We start from the raw sequence: 23,859 nt of genomic DNA, 5'->3' as shown, positions 1-23,859 counted from the left end.
AGATAGATATTTAACTGCTTTTTAAGTTCTAAATAACGCAAAACATAAATCTTTAACTCATTAGTTAAATAACGCACGTTTTTTAGAAAATGTACTACTTTTGAGATAAATACTGCATGAGTTATTTTAACTCCAAAATCTAAGAGGTATTTATCTCATGGTTAATTGACCCCCATGTCCTGGAATTCAGACTTTTATAGTCTGCCTGACAATTTTCCACACCCAGAATGTGCACAGCGATCATGGCTAGAATGTAAAGGTTTCCCTTAAGATAAGATCCGATCTGCCCTTCTTAGGGTTGAGCAACTTTTGGTGTCTCCTTGATGGTTGATGTAGGCCAAGACTGTGGCATTGTCTGACTGACTGTAATTGGACAGGAGACATCATGCTGAAGGGATAGGTGAATCACCCTGAGTTCCAGAATGTTTATGGGAAGCTGCAAGTCCCATGGACCATTGTTGTCCCTAGGACTTCATCCCAGTCCAACATCTATCTGGCATCTATCATGAGTGATTTGAAAACCATTGGTTCTAACAACTCTGCCAGTATCCAGTCACCTAAATATGGCAGCTCACAACCTAGTAGTCTATAACTATGCCAGTGTTCTGTCTGTACTGTACTATATATATTTAGATATATACACCTTCTCATAGACTCTTTTGTGCTAGATTGCACCCTTATGAATATTTAGTATCCTGCCTTTGTTCTGTTTTGATAAACCTGTATGGTATACAAGGGTCAAACCAATAACATTCAAAGTGTGCACTATCTTTATTAGCTAAATTAATTTCATGATGTATTGATGAATACAGAGCTGCATCATTTTGTGTGAGCAGAGAAATTTTGATGCTCAATACATTTTGTTATAAACTTTAATCAACAGAGAATCTTGAAATATTGAAAATGTTTGTTTACAATCATAAAAAACTGCAAATATCCCCTCTCACCCCCCTTTTTCATTTTCTTTCTGCCTTGCACTCTTTTTCTTCTATGTTTTCGGGTCACTCTGGACCTCCTACACCTACTCCTACAATTTTTGGAAAATAAGTCCTTTTAACTTAAAGTAAAACTAAAGGCAAAAGTTTTTTTTTTAGTTTTGGATAGAGTGGAGAGGGATTATCACACCCGCCAGATTTTACTGTTGGCTGTGTCCCCGTTATGGATCTTCACCCTCTCTATTTGTTCTGTTTATCATTATCATTGAAAGTGAAAGTAAAAGAAAATCCAAAATTTTGAGTTGTCCCTTCTGAGTTGTCCCACACACTAGTTCTGGTGATCTGGGGGTCCCTCAAAATGAATTCCCTTAATTTGCAGGGATTTCCTCCCACTTCCTTTTTGACTATGGGACAGGAAGTGCAAGGAAATCTCTGCAATAGGACACGAATGGCTGAAAAAAAAATCTGACAGGGGTTATAACCCTCTGTTACTCTATCCAAAATGAAAACAAAGGTTTGCCTATAGTTCTACTTTAAGCAACACTTCACTGAATCTTTGTCTACCTAAATGATATAAAGGGTCAGAATATCTATGTATGGTTGAGTAAACTTTAGCCTCATATACATAAGGAATCCTTGGGCCTTATTATGATGTTCTGGCTAAGTTGTTCTTTTGTATATTTAATTCCCTTTGCTCTCCATTTTTCATGTCTTTTTTTACCTTGGAGGCTATTCTTTATGGTTAACTATATTGTATGCTTTGCTGAAGGACGAAATAAAACTATAAATGATTTCAAAAAAACATATTCCAGCAAAGTTTGTAGCTCAGTTGGCTTTAGCCTTTTCTTTTACAAATGAATGCAAGGTCATATTAATCCATCAGTGTTTGATGTGCTCAATTACTCTTTGGAAAAACTCTTTCCATCAATTGCCCATTCATATACATCTTTATTACCTAAAAAGATAAAGCCCTTGCGTCATTCTGTCTGATTATTCTCTAAGGATATAAAAATTATTTTGAAAATGTAATCAGACCGTCTTTTTTGGTTAATTAAATATTTGGTCTTGAAATAACATATGCAATTTGTCAAAGTAAGGTACAAAAACTTTGGCAAAAGGAAAAAAACTGGGCTGACCCTTATGAAAATGAAAAAAGCTTTATATAGAACTTACTGCATAACTTTAATCAAATCCAGTCCTCTCTCTAAAAAAATGTCCATAGAAAAGGGACATTTAGGGATATCCATTTGTCCGCTTTTCTGTTTACTTACACAAATTCTGATCAAATCTTTTAAAAACCTTTCCTTGTTTCAAATATAGTGTAATGTGTGCACCTTTGATCAATAAATGTTTATTATAGCAAAAAATATTATACTCTGGTAACTGTATGTGGTTATTACTTGTAATGATAGTTTCCTGACGCCTCCATGGCAGCACACGCTGGGTTGTGACTCCGCCCCCACAACCTGACAGGATTGGTTAGCTATAAGTTTGAAGGGGAGACACCCCGCTGCATTCTCTTTTTTATCCTCACCTGACAGATTGGGATAAGCAGCTTGCTCCTGTTGTCAAGATATAGAAAAAAGCCTCTTACCGCACTTGCCCCAGCAGGTTCAAGCCTCTCCTGTTTGGAAGTCCCTCCTGTACAGTCTCTAAAGGAGCTTCTATGGAGGGAACCCCCGGTCTGGTGGTCTCAGGGGGCGTCTGGACATCTGGCACAGTAAGCTTTAAAGAAGCTTCATATTTTTGCAGTGGTCTCCTTTTCCTTTTTGCCTGTACCTTTGCCTGTAATTTACTTATGGTGTTTCTCTGTTTAGAGATCTGCTGGCACTTGTTGTCCTCTGTAGGAACCGTCATGGCCGCCGAGGCCGCCTCCTCCACTCTGCAATTGGCTTCAGGGCTTAGTTCTGCCTTAGGAAGGCAATGCCCTTGTCCAAGATGGCGCCGAGGCGCTCGGGACGCTCTGCGCATGCGCGGGAGCGTCATTTTGCCGCGACGGCGGCGGCAGATTTAAAAACACAGGCATTTTCTGTGTTTTTTGCTGAGCAGTTTTTCAAATACCTGAATGTTCACCGGCGTTCAACTGCTTTGCCAAGAAAACGACTCAGCAAGACCAGGTAAGTCTATTTATTGATTTAGCCTTCCAAAAAAAAAAAAAAAAAGAAAGAGTAGGTTTTAAAAAAAAAAAAAAAAAAACTTTCTTTCTTTCTCTTATTCCTTCAGTCTACACTGTCTACTATCATTATGGAGACCACTGCCCGCGCAGACCACCATCAGCAAACGAGGTAAGAGGCTATTCGTCATCGGTAAGTATTGAAGAAAGGGGAGAAAAAAGAGAGCCAACCACTAACGCTGCGTTTTTGGCAGCCCCACCAGGTCAAGAGCCGCAAGTTCCAGGCGTGAGAGGAAATCAAGCCATGGGTCAAGCAAAAAGTCCCGCAGAAGCCGCTCAAGATCCTCTTCTCGCCACCGAAGACATAGCCGCTCACGTCACAGCCGCTCAAGACGCAGCCGCTCCCGTCACAGTCGGTCACACCGCAGACGGTCATCTTCATCGCACCGCCAAAGCCGCCACACCCGTCCTGCAGCAAACGCTTGCTGGGTATGCGGCGCACCAGCCTTGCCAGATAAACTAGTCTGCAGAGCCTGCTTCAATGAGGCAGCAAAGGACAAAGAGCTAGACGCAGCAATGGCTACGGAGCTCATAAAAGAATCTGTGCGGGAATCCATAAGGGAGACAACAGCACCACTAATCGATAGGCCTACGCCTAGCACATCGGTGGCGGATGACCGCCAACCCCAGGCATCAGAACCCTCCTCAGGAGATGAGGACCAGGACATGTCAGCAGGTTTTGATTTTTCCCTGGTACAGCCTTTCGCAAAGTCAGTCAAAGAAGCAATAGGCTGGGAAGAAGATATAGAGGAACCGCAGAAAGTCCGGAAATATTTCCCAAATTTAAGAAAAGAACCAGAAAATTTCCCTTTTATAGGTGAACTGGAGGATCTAATTAAAGATGAATGGGAAAGATCTGATAAGCGGTCCAGTCTCACCAACAGACTGACAAAAATGTATCCTCTGAAGGAGTCAAAAGTCAAAACATTGATGAACGCTCCAGTAGTCGACTCCTCCTTGATGCGTCTTGCACGGCATGTCACTCTGCCTATTGAGGACGCAGTTTCCTTTCGGGATGTTCTGGATCGGAAATTGGATCTAGAATTGAAGAAAGCATACTCCACTGCTGGGGGCGCATGCAGACCAGCAATTACCACAGCAGCAGTGGCAAAAGCCATATCAGGTTGGGCATCCAAGGTGGAGAAGGATCTGCAAGACGGTACTGAAATAGATAAAATAATATCTTCTCTTCAGGAGATCAAGTTGGCAGGTGACTTCGTGGCAGAAGCCTCAGTGGATATTATAAGATCCTCGGCGAGATCAATGCTAGCCTCAGTCACAGCAAGAAGGGCCTTGTGGCTGAAACCATGGATGGCCGATACTGCATCCAAAACAAACTGGTGCAGAATTCCATATGATGGCTCAAACCTGTTTGGGTCTAAATTGGACACCGCTATTTCAAAGGTAACAGGAGGGAAGTCGGGATTAATTCCCTCAGATAGAAGACCCAAGGCCCAAAAGGGTTCCTTCCTCAGGCGCAACCTTCCTGAGAAATATAGGGAAGCTAGATCCTACCGTCCTGGTAGGGAATTTAGAAGGGACTGGAAGAACACAAGACCTTCCTTCCTAAGGATGCAGAAGTCCAAGCCTACCTCGGTAGGGGAGCAGCAGAAGTCTTTTTGAAGGTTCGCCTGCCCACTCAGTACAGGTGGGCGCCAGGCTCAAGGACTTCGCACAGATTTGGTCAAGCCATATAGAGGATCAGTGGACTCTTTCCACGATCAAATTTGGACACAAGTGGAAGTTTATGGGCAAAATCCCAAAGAATCACTTCCAATCAACAAGACTGCCATCTTCACTAGTCAAAAGGAAGTTACTATTAAAATATATAGTGGAATTGAAGGAGAAAGGGGCAATACTGGAGGTTCCGTCAGATCAAAAGGGGAGGGGGTTCTATTCCCCACTTTTTCTCGTAAAGAAGAAGACTGGAGACTTACGTCCTGTATTGGATTTAAAAAATCTCAACAGGAACATAAAAACAGAGGCCTTCAAAATGGAGAGTCTGCAGTCTATACTTCTAGCAGTGAACCTGGGCGACTGGATGCTCTCAGTAGATTTATCAGACGCTTATCTACATATTCCAATTCATCCTGCCTTTCAAAAATTCCTCCGATTTGCCATCAACAAAAGCCACTTCCAATTTCAGTGCCTTCCTTTCGGCATCTCGTCGGCTCCCAGGACATTTACCAAGGTCCTTCTACCCTTGGTTGCATTCCTCAGGGAGAAGGGTCTGCGAGTCCACCATTATTTGGACGACATCCTGCTCTTGGCAGAGGATCAAGAAACCTTGCTATGCCATCGGAAGATCTTACTCACGACTCTCCAAGACTTCGGCTGGTTAGTCAACTGGAAAAAGAGCAGCTTACAACCCACTCAAAGCATGGTATTCCTGGGAGCAGATCTGAACACCAAATTGAACATGGTACAACTTCCTCAGGAGAAGATTCAGCCTCTAGTACAGAAGATGTGGAGATTACTATCAGCAAGGCATCTTCCAGCCAGAATCTGCTTAAGTGTGCTAGGGTCTATGGCGGCAACCCTGCCCATGGTGCAATGGTCACAATGGCACATGAGAATCCTCCAAAACTCCTTTCTGAGGCAGTGGGATGGAGTATCGATGCGTCAGACCATTACCATCTCCAGACCAATGAAGCAATCAGTGTGGTGGTGGACACACTTGACCAACCTCAGGAAATACAAACTGATAGTTCCCCCAGATCCGATAATAGTCACCTCGGACGCCTGTCAGAGCGGCTGGGGAGCTCACTGTCAAGATCAAGCAGCGCAGGGCCGATGGCAGTTCCGGGGCCAGGATTTAGTATCGAATATACTGGAACTCAGAGCAGCCTTCCAGGCCCTCATGGCATTTGCACCAGTCCTCAGAGGGAAGAACGTGCTTATTCGGATGGACAACAAGGTGGCAGTGTCCTACATCCAGAGGCAAGGGGGTACCAAGAGTCTCACATTGTTGGAGGAAGTCCGCCCTATCCTGGAATGGGCACAGGCACACCTAGCGGATCTAAAAGCAATATATGTTCCTGCGGCACAGAACATGTTAGCCGACTACCTGAGTCGAGAAACTCTTTCCAACAACGAATGGTCCCTGAGTCTCCAGGTCTTTTCTCTTCTTACGAAGACATGGGGAGTACCAGAGATCGACTTAGCAGCTACTCCGGCGAATACGAAGTGTCGGAGGTTCCTGTCCAGAGCATCTTTCCCTTCAGCCGAGGGGATAGATTGTCTAGTTCACCCCTGGAACTTCAAGTTGGGGTACATATTCCCGCCAACTCCGCTAATTGCAAGATTCCTGTCCAGGCTTCGGAGATCTTCAGCCACGGTAATCGCGATAATTCCTCTTTGGCCGAGAAGACCATGGTTCACGACACTATTGCAGCTCAGCCTTCAACCTCCAATCCTCCTTCCGGTAACTCCGGATCTGCTATTTCAAGGCCAATTCCTACATCCAGCTCCAGAGAAACTACATCTGACAGCATGGAAGTTGAAAGGGTTAGGTTAAGGGAACAGGGCTGCTCACAGGAAGTAATATCGACTTTGATGCAAGCCAGGAAGAGCACCACCAACACCACCTATACAAGAATTTGGAACCAATTCTTTAGAATGGCGCAGCAGAAGGGATGGGATCCTATTGCTCCAGAACCTTCTCAAATCCTAGAATTCCTCCAATCAGGAATCAACAAAGGTCTAAGTTCAAGTACCCTTAAGGTACAAGTATCTGCTTTGTCGGCCAAAACAGGCACCAGATGGGCATTACATCCGCTGGTTATCCAATTTCTGAAAGCCTGCCTGAAAATCAAACCTCCTAAAAAACCAGTTTTTCCATCATGGGATCTCTCAATAGTTCTTGAAGCCTTCACCAATCCTCCTTTTACTCCATCTGAATCAATATCTCTATGGGATTTGACTCTAAAACTATCCTTTCTCATTGCAATCACTTCAGCAAGGAGGGTGTCTGAGATCCAAGCACTGATGGCATCAGAACCTTACTTGGTATTCTTTCCTGATAAGGTAGTACTAAGACCTTCAGACCACTTCATCCCGAAGGTAGCAACTTCCTTCCATTACAACCAAGATATTGTCTTACCATCCTTCACTAATGATCAGGGTGAACCTCATCCCCTGGATGTTAAAACTACCATCATTAGTTACCTGACAGCTACGAATTCTTTTAGAAAGACGGATACCCTCATGGTCATCCCACATGGAAACAGACGAGGTCAAGCGGCTACCTCACGTACTATCGCCTCCTGGTTAGTCAAGTCCATCAAGAAGGCATACTCCATGCGGCATATGGCAATTCCTGAAGACATCAGGGCTCACTCGACCAGGGCAGTGGCTACCTCCTGGGCAGCGTATTGCAGGGTTTCACCGGAGACTATTTGCAAGGCAGCAACTTGGTCCTCCAGACATACGTTTATTTCTCATTATAGAGTAGATTCTGCTCATTTGGCTATGGCAGACTTCGGTAGATCCGTTGTTAGAGCCAATTCTTCCGCATTATAAGGAATAAATATTATTTTCTTGCTCCCACCCGACTGGCGAGTTATTTCCCAGCGTGTGCTGCCATGGAGGCGTCAGGAAAACGGAAAATTGTATACTCACCTTTCCGTAATTTTCCTTTCCTGACGCCTTTCCATGGCAGCACACAGATTCCCACCCCGTTTTATGGTGATATATTTACAGAGAATGCAGCGGGGTGTCTCCCCTTCAAACTTATAGCTAACCAATCCTGTCAGGTTGTGGGGGCGGAGTCACAACCCAGCGTGTGCTGCCATGGAAAGGCGTCAGGAAAGGAAAATTACGGAAAGGTGAGTATACAATTTTCCGTTATTTAGTAAAGGAATTCCTTATTTCCCAGTACAGTATATATTCCCCATTTGGGTGTCCATTAAAAGCAACAGTTACAGGGGTTAGAACAAATCATATAGTATTGCCAGGAGTGCATTACATCAGTAGACTTTTATTCATGGTGTTTCATTCTCTTTTTGAAAAGACAAATAAAACTATTGCTGTAACAGCTTAGGAAGTGTTAGCTGGGGTTAATTCAAAATATCTCTTTAAAGGAGAATTTCAAATTTTCCTTTAAATGAAAAGTGCACTTTGACTGCACTAACAACTGCCCTCTCTTCCAGCAGTGACAGGCTCCCAAACAGCATTTCAGTTAAAGTGAACAGAGGCATAAAAAAGTAAAGATTGAGGATTTTTTGTAAGATTTTGGCTGTACCAGAAGAAACAGGAAAACTGTTTATTCTGAGTTAAAAAATATTAACATTATATATTACCTCTTAGATTGTAAGCTCCAACGAGCAGGGCCCTCTGTTTCCTCTTGTACCAAATTTCATTGTAACTGTAATGTCTGCCTTTATTTTGTAAAGCGCAAAATATAATATAATAAAAAATAATAAATACCAATTTTGATAATTCATTCTGTTCAGGTAAAGTGGAAGAAAATAAAGTTATACTAACACTAACTATTTCTAAAAATGTTCCCTCCCCATTCCTCCTGCCTATCCTTCATACCCTGCATAAAAAAAAGATCTGTGTACTTACCTATTTTTACCGTATTTTCCGGCATATAAGACAACCTTTTACACTTAAAAAAAATGCCCAAAAATCGGGGGTCGTCTTATATGCTGGGTATAAAATGCCGCCCTCTGGATGTCAGCCCGCCGGATGCCCGCTGAATGTGCGGTAATACTGTATGTAGCTTCAGCTACATACAGCATACACCGCTGAGCCAATCCCGGTGAGTGATGTATTCTATTAATGAATACAGAGCCTGCCCTTATTGAAGAAACAACCTCTGCCAATCCGAGTGGGCTACATACAGTAGCCTGCTTAGATTGACTTTGAGAGAGAGAGAGGCGCGGGCTGCTGATGTTACAGCTTCTGCCAATCCGAGCAGGCTTTGTATTCATTAAAAGATAACATCGCTCACCATACTTCACAGGGTAAATTCATTCACTGATCTCCCACTACTCTACATCCTGCTGTTTGCCTTTGAGGTCCCAGGCACCCAAGAAGGACAGGTGAATCTGGGACATATGAAAGGGGCTTGGTTGTATTACTAGTGAATTTATAACATTTATTAAATGTTTTTGGTGGACAATTCCCATAGAATGTAACCCAAAAGTGGTATAGCTTTGGTTAGTGAAAATTCTGCTTTCCAGAGGTGTGGCATTCAAGAGATCTCTGTCTGTGTTATTATTGTTTGATTTACTGTATAACATATCACAGCATGGCGTATGAGTAGTTGGCATTCTTGCTTTGTTTTTTTAATGTTTCTGATGTTTTTTTAAATGGTGTTGCCTCGGAAGGGGGGGTAGTCTTATATGGCGAGTATAGCCCAAAACCTATGTTTTCACTGGAAAAATAGGGGGTTGTCTTATGCCGTGCACACACGGGCGGACTTTTTGACCGGACTGGTCCGATGGGAAGAATCCGTCGGACAATCCGACCATGTGTGAGCTTCATCGGACCTGCGGCAGACTTTTTCGGTCAAAAATCAGACGGACTTTAGATTTGGAACATGTTTCGACTCGACTCGAAAAATCCGCTCGTCTGTATGCTAGTCCGACTGACGAAAACCGACGCTAGGGCAGCTATTGGCTACTGGCTATCAACTTCTTTATTTTAGTCCGGTCGTACGTCATCACGTATGAATCTATCGGACTTTGGTGTGATCATGTGTAGGCAAGTCCGTTTGTTCGAAAGTCCATCGGAAGTCCATCAAAAGTCCGTCGAAAAGTCCGTCAGAAAGTCCGTCGGACCTTTGATGCCGAAAAATCCGCCTGTGTGTACACGGCATTATACGTCCAGTCGCCTTATATGTCGGCAAATACGGTAATTCAGTCTGGTTATGTGATTTTGCAGCTCCCCTGTGTCAGTGGGTAACTGCTGCAGGGCAGAAGAGGAAGAGCAGAAAATGGCTGGGCCATGGGATCCTATGGGTGACATCATGCCTCCCGGAATTCACAGCCACTGTTGAGCGGTCCCTTACACAGGGAAATTGGAGCTTCCGAATCACGTGACTGAACAGCACCGGATTAATAAAAGGACAGCACACAGATCTTTTTTACACAGGATATGCAGGATATGTTGGAGGAGGGTGAAAGGCAATGTTTTTAGGAATAGTTAGTGTTAGGATTTTTTTGCACGTTAACAGCTTCCCGCAAATGGACGTACCTGTACGTTATCGAGTTTAAGTGTTTATACCAGGATCATGGCTGCAGCTGTAGCCATGATCCTGTTATATTTTTTTTGGATCTTTTTATGTTAAAGTGATCCAAACGGCTATACAGCAGCCTGATCACTCTTTCAGGATGTGGAGGGGTTAAACTTCCATATAATGTATATGTAAATATATACTGTATAATCAACAAAAGTAATGTTAGGTGGGTTCAACTTTGGGAAATTGGGGTAGACACACCAACAAAATTGTACACCAGGTCTGTGTATCATAGTCAGAGCACACTGAGGATTAGTTAGAAGAGCAGTATTTTAATGCCCCATACACATGACGCCTGAATGCTAATAAGTTTTGTGTGACATATTTGAGGCAGTGATGGTCCTGTCTAAAGCTGGATTCCGGAGGTGAAAAACAAAACCACTAGTTTTGGTTATGGAATGATCAATAAGGGCATATTATTAGATGCTCCCAGTTTTGGGTAGGCCCTCAGTGTCCCTAAGTACAATTCAGGACTGCTGGTGCTACATTGTACGAAATGATGTCAAAGAGCAGCGGTCAGGCAGTAAAGGGTAGAAGCTTATGGGGACCAGACACATGAAAAAGAGGGGGGCCCACTGCAAGGGTAAAGTTTGCAAAGGTACCATTTTTTTTTCCTCAGAATTCAGCTTTCAATAAGCCATATAAAAGGATGGGCTTCTAACCATTTTGCTTCCACCAACGTATACTGTATGTTGCCATCACCCCTTGTCATGTTTCCCAGGCTTCACCATCCCAAATGGGATTTGCATGGTGGGTTTTGCTAGGTGGGTGTTTCTAAGTGGGGAGGGGGGGGGGGGGCAAGCAAAGGTCTGTTCATTGATCTCCCCTAGCTAGTAAGGACCTGGAAGTGACAAGGATTTTGGAACTTTTGGTTTCTGCTGGCATTTTCCCTTGCTGCTGTGGCTGGGAAAAAAAGCTAATGGTGTGCAATCTGGTTTTAGATAGGACTCTAAACTCATGTAAAATCCAGGGAGTATGGACTATATTTCTACCCAACATAAATTTTTACAAAACTACCCACAGTTTAGAGGAAACATAGAAGTGCTGATTCCCTTATAATAAAGTTGCCTTATAATAGAGTTGTATGTCCAGTGACCCCATACTGCCCATCTTCTTAGGTCTCTGCAAGATAGTATAAGCTAGTTGTGAGGACTAGTATGATTTAATCCATTCCTCTGAGCACAGACTGTCATGTACCTGCCCCTAACCTATGACTAAACAGTGAAGGAGAAGCAACACTGTTAGGAGCTCAGACCTACCTTAATTTGTGTTATCTGCCTAGAGTTCAACTTTAAATTGTATGTCCAGCCAAAACGTTTATTTTTTTAATTGTATTTTGTAAACTGTTGTCACTGAGACAGCAGGTAAGGGAACATATATTTAACAAAGCCCAAGAGAACAGTAACATTCCACGCCTTTGATCTCTGTGACTGTACTCTTCGCTGGTTCTAATACTATTTATCCAACCGCACCTTTAGTGTCACTTACAATCTCTTTCCTCCTCTCCTCTCCCTTCTTCTATCGGGGCCCCCCAAGGTTCTGTTCTTGGACCTCTCTTATTCTCCATCTACGCCTCCTCCCTAGGTCAGGTAATAGCCTCCCATGGCTTTCAATACCATCTCTATGCTGACGACACCCAAATCTATCACTCTAACCCTCAGCTCACTCCTTCAGTCTCCTCATGTATCACTAATTTACTAACAGACATATCAGCCTGGATGTCACACCACTTCCTCAAACACAATCTATCCAAAAGTGAGCTTCAGATTTTTCCTCCCCCATGTGCCTCTGCAAATGTTCTCTCTGTCAAGATCAATAGCAATACTATCAGCCTGTCCCCGCATGCCAAGGTTCTAGGTGTAACCCTGGACTTTGAACTATCCTTTCGGCCCCACGTCCAAACACTTTCCAAATCTTTCCGTCTCAACCTCTGCAGCATCTCCAAAATATGCCCCTTCCTAACCAATAACACCCACAAAGCGCCTAGTTCACTCCCTGGTCATCTCCCACCTCAACTGCTGCTACTTCCTTCTCACGGGATTACCTTTACATAACAATATAATAATAACAGGGGCTCTAATCCTTCCACGCACTACCAAAAACTAGAGAAAAAGTTTTGGATAGAGCTCTACACAGCACAGGTTATCTCATGTACCTGCCCCTAAACTATGACTAAACAGTGAATGAGAAGCAACACAGTAATGAGCTCAAACCTACCTTAATTTGTGTCTTTTATATCTGCCTAGAGTTCAATTTTAAAGTGTATGTTCAGCCAAAACTTTGTATTTTGTACACTGCTGTCACTGGGACAGCAGGTAAGGCAACATTTATTTAACAAAGCCCTAGATAACAGTAACAATCCAAGAGGGCATCTAGTCCTTCTTCACACTAGAGAAAAGGCTTTGGATAGAGAAAAGCTTTAAAGTGCTAGATTTCGTAATTCTGGCTTCACTAAGAACATCTCTGAGCTGCAGAATAAGCCATTTGAAATGTATTTCTTCTATTATATTTTGGCTACAATTCTTTAATAACGCAGTTACTTCATGCAATGTGTGGTGTACAGTAATTTGCAAATTGTCACATCCTTTTAGGGATCTCCTTTTATAACTCTGTTACTGAACTTTCCCAAAAGACTAGATTACAGACTGATTCTGGATTAGCCAAGCGTCACTTATCATAAACCAGCAAGAAAATTGTGGCTTGGCTTGCTGAAATCTATGGATTTAAAGAAAAACATCCATTACCCCATAACTTTATTACACAAAATTATTTTAGGCTATAAACCTCTTTGAAGCAGGTGGTCTTCAATACTAAAGAAGGTGGGGCTGATTTATGGTTGATAACAAACTATGCTTACATGCATTTTGATTATTTTTGCAAGGTGTGTAACATTTAGATTTAGATTTCTGGTTTGATGAGATGAAGAGTGTGGAGAGTTGTGTATGGATTGTACACACAGATGCTTCCTAGCAACATGTCATGTAATATCACATGAGCAATCCGTTTTTGGCAATGTGAAGTATATTACAGAAGAGAGGTTCCCGTTGAACCAGCCGATGGCTTTAGCTCATATACCAAATGTCAATTTATCAGGAATGATGTAAGCATGTGTTATATAATCTGCAGCTTCTCTAATCATATCATGTTACATTCCCACAGGCTAGGGAGGATGTTATCCATATGCTAAAGACAGAGAAAACTAAACCCGAAGTTTTGGAAGCTCATTATGGGTTTTCAGCTCCGGAGGATGTACTGAGGGTACTGCACAGAGATGCTCTTCTGGCAAAGGAGAAATCCATAGGAGAAGATGTGTATGAAAAACCAATGGCAGAGGTAATGTTCTTATTACTGTTAGATAAGACCAATTTAAGGGTATTTTTTGACTATGTCTACTGTCATTTGTTCATGACAGAGCTCTCTGTCTTTGTACATTTCTCATTATATCTCTTCCTTGGTACCTCTTCTTTCATTTCATTTTTATTTATATACTGTTGCTATCAAGTTGTTTGTCATCTACATTTTTCATTACCTTTCATGCATGTAGTTGGTCTATCTATCTATCTATCTATCTATCTATCTATCTATCTATCTATCTATCTATCTATCTATCTATCTATCTATCTGTGTTTGTAAATTTCTTTAGATATTAACAAATGTTATTTTGTGTTATTTCATACTGTCATTAAATATATATATATCTTCTTGTATAGGCTGTATAAAAAAATTGTTTCCATACTTTGTAAGAAAAATAAAATATGTGAAATATGTTGACTAAATATATAAATACAAACAGATATAGCAGGGTACACGTTGATAAAACCTTTTCAATATATGCAAGCCAGTGGCCTGGCATATGTTAGTTTCCCTTTAAGTAAATGAGAAGCTGCCGTGAAAACTCCATGTACTGTATGACACTTTCACAGCCTCTAGCTTACTAGTGTCAGAATAATGATACTACCCCATTGCACCAAGCCATGCATTTAATCCTTTCACGTCACCCTGCTGTCCACATAAGAAGCCAGTGTACTCAATCATGGACCGAGTTCAGAAGGGGGATTTGAACATGGCTTACTGTGGTTTGCAATTTTTTATATATGTAATGTGTGACTCTGTTATGTTACTGGGAATGAAAGCTGCTTACAATGGAAAAGATATGTTAACAATATTTAGCGTGTGAAATTATTTATTTTTAATTAAACAAGATACATGAGCAGTACAACGACATGGCTTGCAATCCTTGATAGCTTTTGGTGTAATAATTTCAATTTATTTATTATTATTTTTTTCATATCATCATCACTAATTCTTGAGGAAAAAAAGACAATATATTTATTGCATGAATAAATAATTGTAGGTTCCTCTAAAAATGAAAGCATTAGCTGAACTTTCATGCCAAAAATGACTTTATAATGCCAATATTTAGCTTGGCTTAACCTCCCTGGCGGTATGATTATTTCTGATTTTAGGTGCTGAAAGCGGTACAATTATTTTGCACAGAAATTTGGCGTTTTATATTGTAGGCCTGTAATTCTTAGGAATAGTTCACTTAAATCTGTCCAAACAAGAGTCTAGTAGACATCCCGGGTATGATAAAGTTTGAAAAACGAAATAAAAAATTATAATATAATAAATAACTATAAATAATTATAACAAATAATAATATAATAATAATAAAAATTATATAATAATGTAATCAAATCGAAAACACTGAAATTTGCTCAGTTGCAGAATTTTAGCTTTCGTTACTTTTAGTGTTTGATGACGGATCTCCCCACAAATCACTATCGCTCAATTCTGCAAGTGATTCTAATTTATTATCGCTTTTTTCTAGCTGCTCTAAAACCACTTTTGATGTAAAGAGACAGTTTTGGTTGCTATGGACAATCTCCAGTTTCCTGGCAGAAAGAACAGTTTTATATACATATAAAACTCCATGCAGGACACTGGGCAGACCACTAGGGAAAAAGGGGATGTGTAATTATTTGATACAGTACTGTAATCTGTAAGATTACAGTATGCTGTATCTATACTGTGTGTTTCACTTTTGAATTTACCGCCGAACTCCGTCCCCGTGCGTCGCAACGCTCGCAGGGAACGGAGCTCGGCACTGTGAATCGAGCGAGACACAGCGGCTCGCCGATCACAGCGGGGAGACATCGCAGGATCCAGGGGACAAGGTAAGTATGCTCTTCCTGGATCCTGCGATGCAAGCCCGAGTCTGGCTCGGGGATACCGCTTTTGGTATAAAAAATCCAACCCGAGCCAGACTCGGGAATACCGCCAGGGAGGTTAAAGAGTAACTCCACTTTCGTTGAGAAAAAAAATATTCCTCTGTGGGTGAACCATGTACATTACAAGGATTTTAACAAACTTTGTTGCAGATTCCTACCTTTTGTTATTCTGAAGAAATAGCTGTTTGTTTGTCTGTGTCCATGGACAGAGTGAATCTGTATGGGAGTGGCAGTGCTGCACCTGCAGGGCCCTAATGAGGAAAGTGGCAGGCTCTGCATCCCTTAGATGTGTTTTTTTTTTTCCTTTGGAAGTATCTGAACAAAATTACATTTTTGTTGCACGGGATACCAAAAAATCTGAGTTGTATCTTAGTGTAGACTTCTGGGAAAACCAGTAAGCCAATCCAACAAGCAGGAAATTAAATTTTTGGGGGACATTCTGTACACCATCTGTGTACAGAACGTTTTCAAGAATATTGCATTGCATTTTTCAGAAAATTACAGTGCTTTAGATTGAAAAGGAAAGGTAATTTTAAATAACATTCAGTTACAATATGACATGTGTCACAATTGTATAAGCTGTATTGGTTTTTGCATTACTTGAAAATAATTGAATAAAAAGTGTGGGCAGTGACTGAACTGTGGGGAGTGTAGAGATTTGCCAACAAAGGAAATATTACCCTTATATCATCAAACACTGCAGGGAACCAATCTCTCTATATATATTTTTTCATTTATTGGAATATAGAACAAGAAATGGGGGGGTTACAGGGAAAATAAAATAAATTTAATTAAACTACAAAACTGCATGAAATGATATAAATTACGCAGCCTAAAAAAATCACCAAGGGAAATAGTAAATGAAAATATGTGGTGGTAAAACACAGAATCTGATGTAACTATCAATCCTTTATAAATGATGTAAGGTTAGCAAACTTGAAAACATCGAGAAACTTTCAACATGTTGTTGCTGCGTGGTAGTGTTCTTTTACTATATACATATATGGAAAAATACACAAAGACATCAAAGTAAAAGAACACTACCACGCAGCAACAACATGTTGAAAGTTTCTCAATGTTTTCAAGTTTGCTAACCTTACATCATTTATAAAGGATTGATAGTTACATCAGATTCTGTGTTTTACCACCACATATTTTCAATTACTATTTCCCTTGGTGATTTTTTTAGGCTGCGTAAGAAGGAAGAAGAAGCAGACCGTGCCAGTGGGGGACAGGCAAAGAAGAGGTGAGTGACCGCTATGTGCATTATTGTTGCACAGACCAGGTAAGTATAATCTCTTTTTTATTTTGATTAAAAAATAGCATTTAATATCACTTTAATAGGCAAAGTCTGTTAATAAGCTGGCCTTTGTTGTTGAAGCAGTATTAAACATAAAACCAAAAATGAAATATATTACAGCTTGTCAATCATTAGATGTGGTAGCTGCATTAGTTTTCTTTTTTTGGCATTTTTTCCCTGTTTTCCCCATGTGATTTGGCCAGTAATACATCCCCTATATTAGAGTGCCCCACAATGGATGAAGGCGCACAGGGGGCACCTTTGGACAGCAACATTTCAGGGGAGGGAAGTGCTAGATGAACTAACAAATTTAGATACGCTAATAAATTGATGCCAAACTCCAGCTAACACACTATAAGCAGTTACAGCAAACAGTATTTTTTCCTTTTGGGACAAAACATTTTACATAAATAAAAGCTGATAATTGTAAGCACCCCTGTCAGTGGCAAATGGTTTATTTCATCCCTGTAACTGCTATATCTACAGAACAGCTTGTTCTGTTGAAAAACAGACTTCCTGGCTAGATCACCAAGTGAAAATAAAATAAAGAAAGCCTAAAAAAAGAAAACGAATACACCCATCACTTTGTAAGTATAGGTAAGCTTCAAAATATTGCATGTTTCCTTTTGGGTTTAATACTGCTTTAAAGTAGAACTATAGGCAAAACTGTTTTTTTTTTCTTTAATATTGGATAGAGCAAGGGAGGGTTATAACCCCTGTCAGATTTTCCAATTGTGGTAATTTCCCTTAACTTCTGTCCCAAAGCCAAACAGGAAGTGAGAGGAAATCCCAACAAATTAAAGGAATTCACTGGGGCCCCCAGATCACCAGAACGAGTGTCCCCATTGGAAGCATTCCCCTCTATTACTTTTCTGGGGACAACCCAAAATTTGGGATTTTCTTTTACTTACAATGATAATGGTAAACAGGACAAATAGAAAGGGTGAATCTCCCTAACGGGGGCACAGACAGCATTAGAAACTGACAGGTGTTCCAATCCCTCTGCACTCTATCCAAAGCTTAAAAAAAAAGTTTGCCTTTAGTTATACTTTAAATTCAATTTTAAAAAGGCAGTACATAAGTGCTCCTAAAGGCTTTATAAATTGAATAGACGTTTTAAATCTGAATTCCAAGCTTCTGTTAACTTTGTGAATCACATCTGTGTGAAACTGCATCACCAACTTCACTGTTTCCTAGCTTAGTATTAGGCTTGATCCACATCTATGCATGTTGCTTTTGAGCCTTTTTTCAGTGCTTTTGCTGTGCTTTCTTCTTTTTTAACCACGTTTTTACAGCGATTTTTAGCACGATTTTCCCAGGACTTGCGTTTTTCCTTTTTTTTTTTTACATTTACCTTATGTAGCCAGTTGCTAAGAAGAGGGCAAAGAAGCCAGCCGCCAATTCCTTAACAACCGATGAGTCATCAGTTATCAGTGGGTTTCCCCACTGACAGCTGAATGTAAAAAAAAATAAAAAAAATAACTGACGGCAAAAAAAATTCCTTAAAAAAAAAATGGTGTGGGGTTCTCCTCCAGATCCATACCAGGCCCTTCGGATCTGGCATGGTTTTGGAGGGGACACTCCCACACCAAAATTCTTTAAAAAATGGCGTGGAGTCCCCCTCAAAATCCATACTAGACCTTTATCTGAGCATGCAGCCCACCAAGTCAGGAAAGGGAGGGGATGAGTAAACCATACCAGGCCGCATGCCCTCAACATGGGGGGATGCGGTGCTTTGGGGCATGTTGATGGGGACAATGGCCTCTTCCACACCATCCTGGCCGGTGGTTGTGGGGGTCTTCGGGCGGGGGGCTTATCAGAATCTGAAAGCCCCTTTAACAAGGGAGCCCCAAGGATCCTGGCCCCCCCCATGTGAATGAGTATGGGGTAAATTGTACCCCTACCTATTCACCAAGAAAGTAGTGTAGTGTGACAAAAGACAATAGACAGTTTTTGACAAGTACTTTATTAAAAATGTCTTCTTCTTCCCCTGCTTCTTCCTCCAGTCTTCTTCTTTCACCGCTTCTTCCTCCAGTCTTCTTCTTTCCCCACTTCTTCCTCCAGTCTTCTTTTTTCCCCATTTCTTTCTCCGGTATTCTTCTTTCCCCACTTCTTCCTCCGGTCTTCTTCTTCCCCTGCTTCTTTCTCCGGTCTTCTTCTTTCTCCAGTGTTCTTCTTCCTCCGCCGCTGCCGACCTGCAGAAAATAATAAAAAACTAACCACCTCCAATGCTGTGATGGGGCGGATGACGTCATTCAGGGACCCCGGCCCCTTGTGACGTCACCGCCCGGGGCATGATGGGGTCCATGATGTCACAAGGGGGTGGGGTCTCCGGATTACATCATCCAATGGCCATAGTTATATATGAAATGTGCAACATTGAAGCAGACAGATTGGTGGGGTGCAGCATCAGAGGAGGGTCGTTTTTTATTTTCAGCGGGTTGGCGGTGGGAGTGGCAGAGGAGGAAGAAGAACAACAGATGAAGAAGACTAGAGAAAGAAGAAGACCAGAAGAAGAAGAAGAAGACTGGATGAAGAAGCTGGGGAAGAAGAAGAGGAAGACCAAAGGAAGAAGAAGAAGACCGGAGGAAGAAGCTAGAGAAGAAGACTGGAGAAAGAAGGGGGGAAGAAGACAGTTTTAATAAAGGACTTGTCAAAAACTGTCCCTTGTCTTTTGTCACACTTCACTGCTTTTTTTCATGAATGGGTAGGGGTACCCCATACTTATTAACATAGGGGGAGGGCTGGGATCTGGGGGCCCCCTTGTTAAAGAGGGTTTCCAGGTTCTGATAAGCCCCCCGTCTGCAGACCCCCACAACCACTGGCCAGGGTTGTGATGAAGAGGCCCTTGTCCCCATCAACATGAGGACAAGATGCTTTGGGGCGGGGGGCAGACACAGAAAGCTGCAAAGCTGAACCAGGATATTAAAGTTGTCACATCCTACAGTATGCATTGAAGCAGAGTTGTGTGAATCACAAGACTGTAAAAAAAAAAACAAATCCATATCCTTTGGCATGTAACACCACTTGTATACTGTAAATGTCACTCAGCTGTATGTTCAAGCAAGTCTTCTTCTTGAAGCACTAATGGGATATTTGGGGCTGATTGAGCTCTCCAGATTTAATAGTTGTACCATATGGCAGTGTTTTTTTCTTACACACCTTGCGGTGCATTTTAAAACTTTTTTCCATTTTTTTTTGGACTTATTTGCTATTACCTTGTGCTTCGGCACATTGTGAAATCTTGCAGTGAATCCAGATGTTCTGTGCAAAACATGTCCTTTTTATTTCAATGAAACTGAAAAATTATTTTTTTTTCTAAACCCGGGTGGAAGACACCCATTTAGCTGAAACCTGGTCTGCTGCCACCATTAGCCAATTATTCATTACATACAATTATTCTATTCCGTAGCCCTTTCAGCAATTTCGTCCAACACTCAGGTACCAATTCTTCCATGGGCTGATCTAGGTTCTTGGTGCTGTTCCCTGTTGGTGGCATTGGTGATCGTCTGGCTTGGGAGCTGCGATGTGTACAAGGGAGGTTATCATACCTCCTGCTGTCCCCCCTGCCCTGTTCGGACGTGCGAGGCCACCTACACAAGCACCATGCAACCACACCGGGTGACGTCCGCGGATGGGGCATCGGCTTGCTGTTGCGTGGTATGTCAGCATGTGTGACTGAGAGCATCTGCGGAGGCGTTTTCCATTTGGCGGTGAGCATCATTCGCGTTCATGTGCCTTGTCACGCATACATAGCGTTGAAGGCATCGCTCACTGGGCCCTCTGGGGATATAAATTGGGGCTAGTCATGGCTGAGATGTGTTTGTCACTGCCTATTTCCTGTTTCACTCACACACAGCAGTTTCACTTCATTCAAGGTGAGTTCACAATCCTTGATAGATGCTAATCATCCATTTACCCCCTTCACATTTGAGCACTTAACGTTAGCATGGTCTGCCATATAAATTGTCTCACGCATTACTATGTTCACTCACATGGTTCACAAAAACACACAACATTACACATTCATCTCATTTATTTCACTATCTCTGAGTTTCTAAGTCCATCTAGCTTTGAACAACATTGGTTCATATGTATATAAATATATATATATATATATTTTTTTTTTTTCATTACATTGTATACTTCATGGTTACTCTCTTGGTAAAGTACCAACTGATATACATATATTCTTATTGTAGCTGACATGGATTTGGATACATGCTATGTGGGACACTCTATCACACTGTTTTTGTCATATTTTTTATCTACACATTTTATTTTTTATTTTTTTTCTATTGTCCCCTAGATTGTAAGCCCATACCATTATTGAACCAGATTGGTTCATGCGTATACATACTTACTGTATATCATATACTACTTTACTTCTATGCTGTTATGACAGCATCTATTGATATATATGCATTTATGTTTCAGTTAACATTATTAATGGATACTGGGAGATCTTTGGTGACACACACCCCCATCCTGGCCATGTCTGCCCCCCCCCCCCGTTTGTGCTCTGTTGGGTTGGTTTTTCCTCTGCCTCCTCAGCTCCCGAGTCAGATGCTCATTACTGCCGCTTCTGGGTATTCAGCATTTGGTAGTCTGATCCAGCCTTCGGTGAGTATAGGGCCATGCGTTTTGGACCCTCTTGACTAATTGTCACAATACCATCTCTGTGTTGATATTTATTTGGTTCATTATACCCCCTACAGATGTACTATACACGCATCTACCCCTGATGAAACGTGCACGATCTTGCGAAACAAGTTGGGATACTTTTCATGCCTGTGTACTTTGCAATTTACATTTTACACCATGATACGTGTAATGACATTTTTTATTGTATGTATAATTTCAATGGCTTGGCTATGATTCATCTTATTTATGTTTGCATGACAATTTTAATAAATTTTGAGATTACATTTACTTTGTCAATTGTTGGCTAACCACATTCACCTCATTTAAAGTCCCAGGGTGATTTCCTGTATTCTGTTGCATATATTGGGATGGTGGTTGTTTGCGGGTGACACCAGACCTTTCCATTTTTTTTTTTTTTTGCAACTGAAAAATTAGGACATTCAAAAAAATTGCCTTGTTCTTATGTTGAGACTGCGTCAGGCAATGCACCAAAGCCCAATGATGTTTGAAGGAGCCTTTAATAACATTGCATGTTAATAAAAAGCAAATTATAAGCATGTGATATGTTTTTAAATGTAATATTTAAATTGAATTTACACAGCTGGACAGACTTGAGGAAAAGCAGAGAGAAACCTACAGACGCATGTTAGAGCAGCTTCTTCTGGCAGAGAAGTGTCACCGCAGAACTGTTTATGAACTGGATAATGAGAAGAAGAAACACACAGAGTACATGAACAAGAGTGACGATTTCACTAACTTGCTGGAGCAGGAGCGTGAACGGTGAGTACGCTAAAGAACAATTTAACATAAAAATTATTCTGTGTGTCTAAATATGACCTAAATAGGCACAATAACTTTCCTTTTCGTTATTCCTGAAACTGTTATATTGTTTGTGCCTGAGATCACTTATAGTATGTAATAAAGAGCAATGGTGTAAAGTAACCCAATATCAGTCAATGAACAAACTGCCTTTAGCAGCTTTACTCTTTGAGTTACCGTGTGTGTTACTGCACAGCAGCATTATTTGCACTGTACTATTAAATAAATGAATATATGTCTACAAGGGTGGATTGTACCTCTGGGTCTGACCAGACAAAGTAAGTTTTGGAGGCCCACCTCACCAACTTGTCTCATTTTTCAGTACAACACAATTAGTCTTCCTCCAACAACATTCTCTTTATTTCTGATAAAATGATTTAATGTAAAAAAATATATAATTTGCATTGTATTTATAACACTAAAATGAAAATATATTCAGTCACATTATTCTATCTGATTTCTGAATATTTGTGCTCAGTGAACAACATCAGATTTAAATGGAGCAGAAGAAATAGATGACAGAAAATACACAGTAATTGGTCAAGCAAGTGTCTGAAGTATAATGAGGATGATGGCCAAGGGTACAAGGGCTGAAATTATTGGGATACCCGCTCCTCAAGATGTTGACATTAGTTCATTAGACTGTAGCAATGAGGTTAATTTACTAAAACTGGAGAGTGAAACTGTGCACGATAGCCAATTAGCTTCTAACTTGTTCAATTAAGCTTTGACAAAAAACCTCCCCAGGTTTAGTCAGTCAACTCCAATGTCCCCGTAGTGAATATGAAAGAGAATGAGCAGATTTATTAATGATGTTATCAGTCAAGTGTCGCTAAATATGATGAGGATCATGACTAGTGGTAAAAAGCTAAATTCACTGCATTACCCAGTCCTAAAGATGTTGACAGTAATGAATTGTGCTCTGTAACTTTACCCAAAAAATGTCAGCTACAAAGTTAACCTTTACCCTTTTTGTAATATCTTTAAGATATACTTATTACTGGATTTTGTTATCCTTTAATTTTCTGTTTGCTGGCTTTTTGTATTTAGCTTTAAAGAAGATTTTTTTGTAGAACAGGAAGACGAATGAGAAAAATTATTAAGGATGTAATCCTAAACTAAACTTCTGCTGATATCCCTTTTTATGTTCCGTAAAATGAGGAATTCCAGAAGATTCGATCCAAGCAAAGACCTTAATCTGTTTTTTATAATGATTAACTTTGAGAAAACTGTTTTAAAAGACATTTGAGTGCATACAAGAGTAAGAAGTAATTTATGTATTGCAAAAAAATCTGTACATGCAACAGACTACAAGTTATGGTTGAACAAAATCCTACATCATCAAGTAGGACAGTTTTCATATGCTATATGTTTCACATCAGTGTGGTCTTTATTCTCAGCTAAATCATCAATGAGATATTACAGAGGGCATGGTTTCATTATAACTTGATATTTTGCTTTGACACTAAGAAATTCAGCCTTACATTGAACAATATCAACCTCAGCCAACT

The 23,859-nt window shown here is 40.9% G+C and overlaps 1 protein-coding gene across 4 annotated transcripts in view; it reads left to right on the top strand.

Moving 5' to 3' along the window:
• The window catches only part of FILIP1 (filamin A interacting protein 1), a 234,768-nt gene that overhangs the window by 167,531 nt on the left and 43,378 nt on the right, over positions 1 to 23,859 (top strand). For 3 of the 4 annotated variants that reach the window (XM_073626815.1, XM_073626816.1, XM_073626814.1), the window contains exons 3-4: positions 13,514 to 13,687; positions 22,131 to 22,309. In XM_073626815.1, coding sequence (XP_073482916.1) covers positions 13,514 to 13,687; positions 22,131 to 22,309 — 353 coding nt within the window. Of the gene's footprint in view, positions 1 to 13,513; positions 13,688 to 16,773; positions 16,832 to 22,130; positions 22,310 to 23,859 lie in introns of those variants that run through there. The other variant, XM_073626817.1, reaches the window with a different exon arrangement.

The sequence above is a fragment of the Aquarana catesbeiana genome, linkage group LG04 (assembly GCF_042186555.1).
Source record: "Aquarana catesbeiana isolate 2022-GZ linkage group LG04, ASM4218655v1, whole genome shotgun sequence".
Lineage (NCBI taxonomy): Eukaryota > Metazoa > Chordata > Amphibia > Anura > Ranidae > Aquarana > Aquarana catesbeiana.
The sequence above is the reverse complement of the archived record's forward strand: the minus strand, read 5'-3'. Positions and strand labels throughout refer to the sequence as shown.